Consider the following 14,290-nt stretch of genomic DNA (forward strand, 5'->3'; position numbering starts at 1 on the left):
TTAAAACATTTGCTGATGAAGATCAAAGAGCACAGCCTTCAGTATGGATTACATACATCTCAGTGTAAAGAAAACAAAAATCCTCACCACTGGACCAATAAACAACATTCTGATTAATGGAGAAAAGATTGAAGTTGTCAAGGACTTCATTCTTCTTAGATCAACTATCAGCACTCACAGAAGCAACAGTCAGGAGATCAAGAGACGTATTGCATTAAGAAAATCTGCTGCACAAGACTTTTTGAAGTGTTTAAGAGCAAAGATGTCACCTTGAGGGCTAAGGTGCGCCTGACTCAAGCCATGTTATTTTCAATAACCTCATATGCGTGCAAAAGCTGGACAGTGAATAAAGAAGACTGTAGAAGAATTGATGCCTTTGAGTTATGGTGTTGGAGAAGAATACTGAAAGTGCCATGGGCTACCAAAAGAACTAATAGATCCGTTTGGGAACCAGAGTAGTCCTTAGAGGCCAAGATAACCAAACTTCAGCTCTCATACTTTGGACATATTGTCAGAAGGGACCATTCTCTGGAGAAGGATATTCATGTTTGGTAAGGTGGAGGGTCAAAGGAAAGGAGGAGGACCCCAAATTCAAGGAGATGGATTGGCCAAGTGGCAGCATCGATGGACTAAAGTGGGGCAACAATAGTGAGGTTGACCCAGGATTGGGCAGTGTTTTGCTCTGCTGTGCATAAGTAACTATGGGTCAGTACCAATTAGGATGGCACCTAACAACAATAACATACATATATATGTATATACCTACTGCTAACTCTTAGTGACCCTATGAAGTATTTCTAAGACTGTAAATCTTTACAAGGACAGTCTCATTTGAATCTCCAACCTTGTGTTTAGCATTCTAGTGCTTATCCTTTAGCACCACAAGGACCTACCAATAAGCCAAATCTCCATTTCTAATATTATTCATAAATTTTAAAAACCATGGCTCTTTGGAAAAATAACTATACAAGTTATGGAACGAAAACTAATATGCTAAATGATCCTATAGAATCTGTTATTATAGTCATATAAAGTAAGAAAATGCTATTCCCACAAAACACACTCACACACACCCTGAATGGTGTATATACGCCCAGAAGATACAGTAGCTAATTGAAAGGACTTCCCATGACAAAAGCTGGAACAATGTCAGCAACAAAATACAGTAGTAATAAATTATAAGTAAAAATATTTTTAAAAATAATTCATGATTTTATGCTAATATAAATTTGTTGTTAGGTGCCATCGAGTCACTACCAACTCAAAGCAACCCTATGCACAACAGAACAAAACACTGCCCATCCTTGGCTGGCCTCACAACCATAACTACATTTAAGCCCACTGACCAATCCATCTCACTGGGAGTCTTCCTCTTTTTCTCCGACCGTCCACCTTTACAACATGATATTTTCTCCAGCGACTGGCCTGTTTTGACCATATGTCTGAAGTATGAGAGATGATGTCTGGCCATCCTGGCTTCCAAGGAACACTCTGGTGGTGCTTCTTTCAACAAAGATCTATTTATTCTTTGCACTGACATCAGCAATGATATCCCTTGTTTCACGTCCTCTTCTGAATCTGGTTTGATCCTCTGGAAGTTCTCTATCAATGTATTGTTGCAGCTGTTTCTATATTACCTTTGTTGTTGCTAAGTTGCTAAGTGCCGTCGAGTCAGTTCTGACCCATAGTGACCCTGTACAGGGTTTCCGAGGGTGTAAATCTTTACGGGAGTAGAAAGCCTCATCTTTCTCCCGCGGAGCGGCTGGTAGTTTCGAACCACTGACCTTAAGGTTCGCAGCCCAATTCGTAACCACTACGCTACCAGAGCTCCTTACACATGAGATATCAATGTTATTGTCCTATGGTTTCTGCATTCCATGGGATCACCCCATGGAATAGGTACAAATACAGATCTATTCCAATTAGCTGGCCAGGCAGTCATCTATCAAATTTCTTGGCATAGATGAGTGTGTGCCTCCTGTGCCACCTCACTTTGCTGAAAGATTTCAAGTTGTATTCCATCAATTACTGGTGTCTTGTTCTTTGCTAATGCCTTCAATGCACCTTGGGCTTCTTCCTTCAGGATCACTGGCTCTTGATCAGATGCTACTTCTTGAAATGGTTGAACAGTGACCATTTCCTTTTGATACAGTGACTTCCATCTTCTTTTGATGCTTTCTGCTTCATTTGATAATTTGCCCAGTGTCCTTCAATACCACAAGGTGAGGCTTAATTCTTTTCTTCGGTTCCCTCAGCATAAGAAATGCTGTGTTCTTCCCTTTTTGTTTTCTAACTCCAAGTCTTCTAACATTTTGTTATAATATTTGACTTTTTCTTCCCAAGCTTACCTTTGAAATTTTCTGTTCAGCTCTTGTACGTCTTCATTTCTTCCAGTGCATTAGAATCTGTACACTGGACAGCTAGTTCTAGAGTCTGTTCTGACATCCATTTTGGTCTTTTCCTTCTTTCTTGTCTTCTTAATGATCTTTTGTTTTCTTCCTGTATGATGTTCTTGATGTCATCCCACAACTCTTCTGGTCTTCAGTCTTTAATGTATAATTCATCAAATCTGTTCTTTAGATAAGCTCTAAATTCAAGTGGGATATAGTCAAGGTCATATTTGAGCTTGTGTTCATTTTCTCCAGATTTAGTCTGATAATATAATTAGATATTTGAATAAATAAATGAATTTAAATGAGTAGACTATTCTCTTTTGCAGAACATTTTAAATAGTCTATATTGCTAATTCTCCTTCAAAAAGGTAAAGTAGCAGTATAACTTCTGTTGCGTGTGTGGTACTAAATGATGACTTCTTTCTAAAGAATATAATATAGAAAAGGGCAAGGAAGAGTAATCTCACATTGGAAAAATATGACAAATACTACCTCAGCCAGATAATCAAAATAAACCTCCTAGGAAGTTGATATATTAGACTTTGTGGCTCTCAGTCCAGTGATGATCCTATAGTACGAATAAATGTTATTAATAAGGAATATAAACAGCAAAGTGTGAAGTACATGGGAACTCACTTTACTAGCTTCAAGATTTTTCTGTAAATGTAAAGAAAGTGTATATTAAAAAATGTATTAAACTGTTTTAAATGATCAAAAGTTAATTCATATCAGGAACTTTTACTACACTGGAAGTTCAGTATCTCGTTAAGTAAACTGACATTCAAAAGTCAGCTCCAATATAGAAATAATAGACTGAATCTATTTATACAAAATCTAATGCTCAAAATTTATGAATATTATGTGTTTATCTTCACAACTTGATTTCTTTCTGTTTTTTTTCCTCCTGAAAAAAATTGGAAGTTTTATGATTTGATATGCCCCAATAAAATTTTATGAGAGTGAAATAATCTATATAATCATTCCATTTTTTAAAACCAGTCTTAATAAAATGTTAAGTGGAAACAATCTGAAAGAAAGGTTTCAGCAAAGAAGGCAAGTAAAATTAATTTAACATGCCTCTTGATGCTGACAAATATGATATTGTTGCTGTAATTGTTAGGTATCATCAAGTCAGTACATGCTCATAGACAAGCTATGTACAATACATTGGAGTACTGCTCAGCCCTGTGCCATCCTCAACATTTTGCCAATATTTAAACCCATAGCACAGTGACAGTGTCCATCCATCTCACTGATGGTCTTTGTTTTTTTTCACTGATCTACTGTTGCTGTTGTTTTGATTTGGTGCCATCGAATCAGTACCGACTCATAGAGCCCCTATGCACAACAGAATGAAACACTGCCTGATGCTGGGCCAACCTCACTATTGTTGCCATGCTTGAGCCCATTGATGCTGCCACTTTGACAATCCATTTCGCTGGGGATCTTCTTATTTTTCTCGGACCCTCCACTTTACCAAACATGATATCCTTCTAGAGCAACTGGTCTCTCTGGACAATATGTCCGAAGTGTGAGAGATGAAGTTTGGCCATCCTGGCCTCCAAGGAGCACCCTGGATGCACTTCATCCAATACAGATCTGTTGGTTCTTTAGGCAGCCCATGGCATTTTCAATATTCTCCTCCAACACCATAACTCAAAAGCATCAGTTCTTCTACAGTCTTACTTATTTACTGTCCAGCTTTCTCATGCATATGAGGTTATTGGAAATACCATGGCTTGGGTCAGGCATACCTTAACCCTCAAGCTGACATCTTTGCTCTTCAACACTTTAAAAAAAGGTCTTGTGCAGCAGATTTGCCTAATGCAGTATGTTGATTAATTTCTTGACTGCTGCTTCCATGAGTGTTGATAGTTGATGCAAGAAGAATGAAGTCCTTGACAACTTCAGTGTTTTCTCCATTGATAAAAATGTTGTTAATTGGTCCACTGCACATAAATTCCTACTCCAGGCACTGTTGTTATTGTTAAATGCCATTGAGTCAGTTTCAATTCATAGCATATCTGTATAGTGTTTCTGAGGAGTGGCTGATGAAGTTGAACCACTGACCTTGTGGTTCAAATTGACCTTGCAGTCCAGCACATTAACCCGCTGGCCACACCAGAACTCCCACCTGAGGGATAGGATCTCCCTAATTACATGTCCAAAGTGTGTGTCAATTGTTTTTCTGATGAACATTGTGACTGTACTTGTCCCAAAATAGATTTATTTGTTGTTCTGGCAGTCCATGGCATTTTTCATGTTCTTTGCCAGCACTGTGGAAATGTGGTGGCTCCGTACAATAAGCTCTGCTCTGAAAACCACAAGGTCTACTGTTAGAGCTCACCAGCTGCTCCATGGGAGAAGGTGGAGCTTTCTCCTCCATGAAGATACAAGCCTCGAAAACCTTACACAGGGTCACTATGAATTGTAACTGACTCACTGGCACTAAACAACAACCAGCACCATAATTTAAAGATGTCAATTCTTGTTCAGTCTTTCTTATTCATTGTCCAGTTTTTGTATGCATATGAGGAAATTGAAATTACCTTGGCTTGGGTCAGGAGAACCCTAATACTCAAAGTAATTTGTTTGCTTTTAAACACTTTAAAGAGGTATTTTACAGGATATTTTCCTAACAAAATAAACTGATGTCTTGACTGTTGGCTTCATTGTTGCTGATTTTGGATCTAAGTAAAACGAGTTCCTTGACAACTTCTAATCATTGCTCCACTTATCATGATGTTGCTTATTGGTCCAGTTTTGAGGATTTATTGTTATATGCTAAGGTGGAATCCATACTGAAGGCTGTGATCTTATTGATGTTTCACTTCTTATTGACAAAGTGGCAACACCAATGGTCTCAAGCATGGCAACAATTGAGAGACTGGCCCATGATCGGGCAGTGTTTCATTCTGTTGTGCATAGGGTCGCTATGAGTTGATACCAACTCGATGGCAGCTAATAACAACAAAAGAAAAGATTGTGAGTCTTCCTCCATTTCTCACATAGTTTTCTTATGTTAATGTACAGTATACTTGTCAAATAAGTTATTCATCATTATCACGTTACTGAGAACTGTCTACGTTCCCAGTTTCATCAGCCTTACCCACATGATTCAGAAAAAGAGGAAATGAGGCCAGACAATATTCAAGGTGCCAGACAGTGTTTATCCTTTTATGTTACTTGCAATTTGATATTTCACTCTTCAGTGAGACAGAGAGATCCTGGAGAGGTGTCAGATGATTTATCTTGTGTTTTAAAATGCTTGACCTCTTCCTCTCACCCCACCTTCACACTTCTGTTGGGTTTAACATACAACTATAAGTGTTATTCTCACTTTCTTCTTCCATCTTATTTGGTTATATTTACAGAGGAGAATATATAAAAAATTACATATGACAAATAGCAGGGTTTTTCTGTGTGTGCCTGAAAAATATTAGAAATCAAAATATTTGGACAGTATTTAATTTTTTAACTCTCACCAGGTATCTGTTACTATGAAAACAGGAATATTCCTCTGGTTGTACAGCATTCACTATGACTGACTTTGGTGTTTTAGGCAAAAATTATCTCCTAATCTATGATGGTTTATCTTATGACTTATAATACTAAAATTGGTAAAATAAAGGTCATATGCAACAAGAAAAATATTAGTTAATTTCTCTCTGTGATGTCAAGCATCACAGAGACCCAATGATTGATTTAAATATAAGGAAGGTTTGAGAAATGAATTTCAAAAATAAGCTAGATATACAGATATATCTAAATTAGTATAGACTTATAAACTTTTAATATGGAAAGTAGTCAGAAGAGATGGAATTTTGCACATTCCAAAGAGAGGTACCCCAAGGGAATGCAGAAATCATTAGACAATCTCTTTGTATCCCATGTGAGTAAAGTTTTGCTAAAGGTAAGACAGAAAGGGCTACAATCTTACATTGACAGAGAAATTCTAGAGGTTCAAGCAGAATTCAGAAGAGGCTGTGGAATAAGAGATATAATTGCTAATGTCCGATGGATCTTGGCCGAAAGTAGAGAATAACAGAAAGATGTTTATCTATGCTTTATTGACTATGCAAAGGCTTTAGATTGTGTGGATCATAACAAGCTATGTACAACTTTGTGAAGTATGAGTACTCCAGAACACTTAATTGTGCTCATGAGGAATCTGTTCCTGGACCAAGCAGCAGTTGTTCGAACAGAACATGGGGACACTGAATGTTTTAATATGAAAAAAGGTGTGCAACAAGGTTATATTCTTTCACCATACTTATTCAAGCTGTATGCTGAGCACATAATCTGAGAAGCTGGGTTCTATCAGGATTGGAGGAAGACTCATTAACAGCCTGCGATATACAGATGATACAACCTTTGGTGAAAGTAAAGAGGACTTAAAACATTTACTGATGAAGATCTAAGAACACAGCCTTTGGTATGGATTACATTTCAATGTCAAGAAAACAAAAATCTTCACCACTGGAACAATAAACATTCTTATTAATGGAGAAAAAATTGAAATTGTCAAAGACTTCATTCTTCTTGGATCAACTATCAACACTCATGGAAGCAGCAGTCAAGAAATCAAACGACATATTGCAGTAGGCAAATCTTCTACACAAGACCTTTTTAAAGTGTTGAAGATCAAAGATATCAACTTGAGGACTAAGGTGCGCCCGACTCAAGCCATGTATTTTCAATAACCTCATATGCATGTGAAAGCTGGACAGTGAATAAGGAAGACGGTAAAATAATTGATGCTTTTGAGTTACAGTGTTGGAGGAGAATATTGAAAGTGCCATGGGTTGCCAAAAGAACCAATAGATCCATTTTGGAAGAAGTGCAGCCAGAGTGCTCCTTGGAGGCCAAGATGGCCAAACTTCGTCTCTCATACTTCAGCCATATTGTCAGGTGGGAGCAGTCACTGGAGAAGGATATCATGTTTGGTAAGGTGGAGGCCAGAGAAAAAGAGGAAGACCCCCAATGAGATGGATTAGCCAAGTGGCAGCATCGATGGACTCAAGTGTGGCAACAGTAGTGAGGTTGGCTCAGGATTGGGCAGTGTTTCATTCTGCTGTGCATAAGGTTGCTATGGGTTGGTACCAACTTGATGGTACCTAACAACAACAACAACAACAACAACAACAACATATTTTGTCATTAATGGTAAGTGTCATGGAGTCAGTTTTGACTTAGAGCAACCCTGTATAGGGTGTCCAAAGAGTGGCTTGTTGCACAGCAGAACAAAACACTGCCCGCTATGGGTTGATACTGAATCGATGGCACCTACAACAACAACAAGAAGTCGGTGAGCATAAAAAGTAATTATGACTCTTAACTAAATATTTCTGGGAGATGTAAATGGGGGAACATATTTTGTCTACATACTATTGATGTCGAGACATTAAACATTGTTGTGGGCCTGGTTGGGGTGATGGTGTTTGCAGATTATTTTACAAAGATTTTATTTACTATGAGAAAAAGTTCAGGATTATTTAACTGTTAAATATGTGTAAAATAATTCACAATACTTAAAATTGTGTATTAAATGGAGAAAGTTAAGTTGTTAATAAGCAAAAGAAATTTTAATTTTTGGAAGTTTTAATATATATTCAAAATTGCCAGTTTATATTATCTACATTACATAATTTTCCCTTAAATGATCAGCTGTCAACAAGTATTCAGTTAGAATTTCAAGGCTCTGTTAATCACATTATTCCTTATTTATACTATTTTTCAGCCCCTTCTCCAGTTACCAATGTGAAAAAGGGGAAGATTGCAAAAAACAGCATATCGTTGTCTTGGCAAGAGCCAGATCGCCCTAATGGAATCATCTTGGAGTATGAAATCAAGTATTTTGAAAAGGTAAGACAAAAAAATTTTCATTTCTTCATATTATTTTTCATTTTAGAAACTTCAGTTATCCAATTTGTAGAAGAGTATGTTGCAATTTTATGTGTAATCAATGACAATTGATTCTGTAGTCAAGATTATGGATAAAGAAGTATATAGGGGAGAATTTTATTCATGTTCTTCTGCTAAATAGTTTATGATTCCTATATACTGATAAATAGTATAAATTTGCCTTAAGTAGATTTTACAGCACTTAAAGTAAAAGGTGCTCTGGTAGCATAGTGGTTACAAGTCGGGCTGCTAACCTCAGGGTCAGCAGTTCGAAACTGCCAGCTGTTGCACAGAAGAAAGATGCGCCTTTCTGCTCCTGTAAAGATTTTCACCTCGGAAACTACAGGGTAACTATGAGTCAGAACCGCCTCACCACCACCACCAAAGATGAAGTCATAGAATATTTTTTAAATGTTGCAAGCACTTAATCTGTTAACCTTCAATAGCTATTACAGCGTGTTACAAGAAAAAGAAACAATATTTATCTGACAGTAACTATAAACCAGAGTTCTAGTGTGGCACTGTAGGAAAAAGCACTGGACCACCTACAAATCTGAACCACAAAATTTGTGTTTCAAACTTGCCAGCCGCTCCTCAAAAACCGTATGTAGAGTTGCTGTGAGTCAGAACTATCTTGATGACACTTAATAGAAAAGAAAAAAAAAAAAGCACAATACCTGTACAGTTAAGTAATTATAGATAGATGGAATGCATATATAATGTACACTTCTTATAAAATTATAACAAAAATATAACACTATAGTCTAAACTTTGTTTTAAAATGTGAGCAAAATTAGGAATGTGAGTATCTTTCTTGTCTCAATTTCTTCTTCTTCCTTAAGTTGTCTCTTAAGTTTACACTCATGTATTTTGTTATAACATATTTCTTACCATTCTCATCCTTATTTACTGTGAGTTTTGTACTGCTTGTATCTTAAGGATATACACTCCTTAGAGAACCCTGAACTAATAGAGGATATAACGTTAGGTGGACACACAGACGTCTCTAGGAGATAGACTTGAGACCTTGATCAAGAAGTACTAGTCTTATGAATATAGGAGTAGAAAATAATACAGACATGCTCAGGCAAGGAAAGCCAGAAAGACTAAGGAAGAACAGAGCCACACAAGCACAATTCCATCCTCCCTAACTCATAGAGTGATTCGTCTTCCCTTTCTTAGTTAAAGAGTAGGAGTGGTAAGGATGGAATAAATTTACTTCCTGATACCTAAAAAATTGTTCAATCTTGGAATTTGAGATGGGTGAATATGTGATCTTATAACAATATAAAAATATCATGAATGCTGATGTCGTCTTACAAAATTACTTAAGAATCGAAGATGCTGTATGTATACATAAAGAGTGTTTGCAAATACACTGAAACGTTAATGTATCATATTATAAGGATTTTTATTCCTTTTTATATTTGATTCAACAGTGATATGTATAAAGATTACATATTGAAGAAAATAGTAAACATATATGGGTGAAGGGATGCTTTATCTGCACATTCTTCTGAGGTTTTGAATGCCATTAAAATGTTCATACATTGCTTTGATAAATAAATGTCAATTTTTATTTTTGTAATTGTTATCTTTCTAGGAATTGCATTTTGGTAGCATTAATGATCATTAGGGAATATAAATATTTATACTGATAAGATATTCACAAAATACATCAAATAAAGTATTCATGAATAAAATTCTTAGAGAATAATTCTAAGCCAAATCTGTGTTGGGATATACTTTATAGTGTTTATTGTTCAAAAACAGAGCATATAATCCAGCAGAATGTGTTGTTGTTAAGTGTCCTCTTGTCAATTCTGACCCATAGTGACCTTGTACAGGGTTTCTGAGAAGCAGCTCAAGAGTCTAAACCACTGACCTTGTGGTTCACAGTCCAGTGCTTATATCACAGTGCCTCACAAAGAGTTCAAGTACAATATGTTGTTTTTATTGTGTCTTTGAATCAATTTCAACCATTAACAACCCTGTGCAGGGTTTCTGAGGAGCACTTGATGGTTTTGAACTACAGACCTTGTGGTTTGCAGTCCTGTGTTATCATACAGTGATATACCAGGAACCCATAGAATATGTGACATTATTATCTTTAACTGATTCCTGACTGTCTGAGGTTGTAGTGCAAAGCTGCATTGCAAATTCCAGATCTATACAATTTATATAGATAATGATATATAGATAGATAGATACATAGATGGATAGATACATAGATAGATAAATAGATAGAGAGATACAGACTTTGTGTGGCACACCACAGAATAATTTTGGACTACAAGGTTGGTTTAAACTGTAAGGTCTGTGGTTCAAGCTCACCAACAACTTCTTGGAAACTCTAGACAGGGTCGATATGAGTTGGAACCAACTTGAAGGCACTTAACAGCAATAACTATATATATGTGTGTGTGTTTTAAAGAGAGAGAGAGAGAAAGAGAGAGAGAGAGACTCTGCAACTCTGCAACTTGTGCTCTAGCATTGAGATACTAAAGTGACTGGAAAAACAAAAACAAAAAACTGAGTAAGTAAAAGAGCAGAACAGAATATTTCAAATGCCAGCTGAAGAAGACCAAGTCGAGTATTATAATGAAATGTTAAAAAATCTGGAGTTAGAAAAACAAAAAGGAATGCTCAGCATTTCTCATGTTGAAAGAACTGAAGACAAAATTCAAGCCTAAACTTGCAATATTGAAGGGTTCTATAGGCAAAAAGAATCCTGGTGTGATGCTGTGGGTTAATGCGCCAGACAGCAAAACCATTTGAACTGCAAGGTCGACGGTTCAAGCTTATCAGCTGCTCCTTGGAAACCCTATACAGGGTCGCTATGGGTCAGAACCGACTCGATGGCACTTCACAACAACAACAACAAATAGGCAAAATATTGAATTATTCAGAAAGCATTACAAGAAGATGGAAGGAATACTCAGAGTCATTGTACCAAAAAGAACTGGACAATGCTCAATCACTTGAAGAGATACCATATAATAAAGAACCAATGTTACTGAAGGAAGACATCCAAGTTGCATTGAAGGCATTGGCAAAGAACAAAACTCCGACAATTAATGGAATACAAATGGAAATCTTTAAACTGGAATTGCTTGCTTATCTATGCCTAAAAATTTGGAAGACAGCTGCTTGGTCAACCGATTATAAAAGATCCATATTTGTGGCCATACCAAGAGCAGTGACCCATCTGAACATGGAAATCATTGAACAATTTTATTGATATCACATGCAAATAATATTTACTGAACATTAATACAAAATGGCTACAATAGTATATCCACAGGAGACTCTCAGAAATTCAAGACAGACTCAGAAGAGAACATGGAAGAAGATATATCACTGTTGATATTAAATAGATCTTGTGCTTCTTGACTATGCAAAGACTTTTGACTGTGTGAATCATGAGAAGCTATGGATAACTTGGCAAAGAATGAGTATTCTATAGCATTTATTTGTGCATATAAGGAGCCTGTATACAGACCAAGAGGCAGTGTTTGAAATAAAACAAGAGAATATGAATGGTTTTGAATCAAGAAAGATGTGCACTTGGGCTGTATCCTTTATCATGCTTAATTCAATCTGTATTCTGAGCAAAAATTCCAAGAAGCTGGATTATATGAGGAAGAAGGTAGCATTAGATTTGGAGGAAGACTGATTAACAATCTGTCATATGCACATGATACAACCTTCCTTATTGAAAGTGAAGAGTGATTAAAATACTTATTGATGACGATAAAAGATTACAGCCTTCATTATTGATTGCACCTCAGTGTAAAGGAAACAAAAATGCTCACCCCTGAACAAACAAATATAATAAATGAAGAAAAGACTGAAGTTGAAGACATTATTTTACTAGGATCCACAATCAGTGCTCATGGAAGCAGCAATCAAGAAATTAAACACCTTTTTTTTTTTTTTTTTATCCCCACTAGGCAAATCTTCTGCACAGACCTCTTTAAAGTGTTCAAGAGCAAAAATGTCAGTTTGAGCACTAAGGTGCACCTGACCCAAATCATGCCATTTTCAAACACCCCATATGCATGTGGAAGTTGCACAATGAATAAGATAGACCAAAGGAGAAGTGATACATATGAGCCAAGGTGTTTTAGGAGATTTTGAAAGTACCCTGAATTTCCAGGAGAACAATCTGTGTTGAAAGAAGTCCAGACAGAATGCTCCTTAGAAGCCAGTGTGGCAAGTTATCTATCGTAAAACAGGTGTGTTACCAACAAGAAGCAGTCCGTGGAGAAGGACATTATGCTTGAAAAAGTGGAGGTTTAGCAAAAAGCAGGAAGACCTCCATGGGGATGGATTGGCACTGTTGCATTAACAATGGGCTCAAGGGTAGCAACAATACTGAGGTTGATACAAGATGGGCAGTGTTATATTCTATTGTACATAGGGTCTCTGTGAGTTTGAGGTGACTCAACGACACATAACAACTACAACAATATACAGCTGGGTCCTATAGGTTAAGGATCAGTCTGCTAACCACATGATAAGCAGTTCAAACCTACCAGCTGATGCTTGGAAACATTATAGAGGGTCATATGAACTGGAACAAACTTGAGCGCACTTAACAACAGTAATGCAAAGCTAAATCATTGTTACTAGGTGTTGTCGAGCCAATTGCCACTCATAAAAACTTTTTGTTTTTCTTCTTGTTGTTAAGTGCCTTTGAGTCAATTCTGACTCATAGGTACCCTTTATAGGGATTCTGTTTTTTGTGTTTTGTTTTTTTTTTTTTTTTGGTATGTGTGTATATTTTAATCTGTATAGGAACTGAAAGCCTCATTTTCCTCTTGAAAAATAGCTGGCAGGCTCAAACTGTGTATGGCCCTTGTTGTCCACAGTCCAATGCTCATCATATGGAGCCATATGTACCAGAAAATGAAACATTACCCAGTCTTTCATTTGTCATTTGTACCTGTGTTTGAACCCACTGTTGAAACTTCCATGTCAATGCATCTCGCTGATATTCTTCCACCATTTCACTGACTCCCTGCTTTAATAATCATGATGTTCTCCAGAAAATGATCCTGATAACAGATTCAAAGTATGTGAGATGAAGTTTTATCATTCTTGCTTCTCTGGACCATTCTGGCTGTACTTTTTCTAACACAAATTTGTTTATTCTGCAAGTGCATGGTACATTAAATATTCCTCTTCAATACCATAATTTAAATGCACAGATATTTCTATTATTTCTCTTATTCATTGTCCAATATTCACATGTATATAAGGCAATTGAAAATATCATGGCTTGAGTTAGGTGCACTGTAAGTCTTTGTTCTTTAACATTTTAAAGTGCTCAATTGCATTATGTTGTTTGATTTCTTGACTGCTGATTCCATGATCATTGATTGTAGATCCAAGTAAAATGAAATCCTTATATATTTAAATCATTTCTCCATTTGTCATGGTGTTGTTCATCTAGTTGCAAGCATATTTAAAATTTTTTTATTATAATTATTTTTTAATGTTTTATTGTGAATTATGTGATAGTTTACATGAGAGAACATTAGTTTTACATTCATCCTTTTGCATATGGTTTCATTGCCATGGTTACAATGCCCTCCATGCATCATCAACCAACCAGACGATACACCCTGCAAGCCTGTCCCCCAGTCATCAGCACATAGTCCCTTTCCCTCTCTGGGTCTCAAGTCCCCAGCCACTCCATCTCTCCATGTCTTCATAACTGTCTCCATCTTTGGCATCACTGCTTCTCTGGGTAGGGTCCAGCTCTCTACTCTTCTCCTTGATGGTCCCAGGGACCTCTACTCCTAGACTGCAAAGTCAATCTCTCCCCACCTTTTGCTAGAAAACATCTACCTTTACATTTCCAAGCCTCACAGTCAGTCTTGATAACAATTATTCACTATTATATCACGAGACACCTATCTGCATCTCCTTTCATCAGCCTGCCCAGACAGATTGGATACTACTCAGTGGAGATTCTACCTTCCTCT

At 36.7% G+C, this 14,290-nt stretch overlaps 1 protein-coding gene across 4 annotated transcripts in view; it reads left to right on the forward strand.

Annotated features, from left to right (window-relative positions):
- Window positions 1–14,290, forward strand: part of EPHA5 (EPH receptor A5) — a 688,281-nt gene that overhangs the window by 482,976 nt on the left and 191,015 nt on the right. For all 4 annotated transcript variants that reach the window (XM_006875349.1, XM_006875351.1, XM_006875350.1 and 1 more), the window contains exon 7: window positions 8,134–8,258. In XM_006875349.1, coding sequence (XP_006875411.1) covers window positions 8,134–8,258 — 125 coding nt within the window. The remainder of the gene's footprint in view (window positions 1–8,133; window positions 8,259–14,290) is intronic.

This window comes from Chrysochloris asiatica, unplaced genomic scaffold (genome assembly GCF_000296735.1).
Source record: "Chrysochloris asiatica unplaced genomic scaffold, ChrAsi1.0 scaffold00322, whole genome shotgun sequence".
Taxonomy (NCBI): Eukaryota; Metazoa; Chordata; class Mammalia; order Afrosoricida; family Chrysochloridae; genus Chrysochloris; species Chrysochloris asiatica.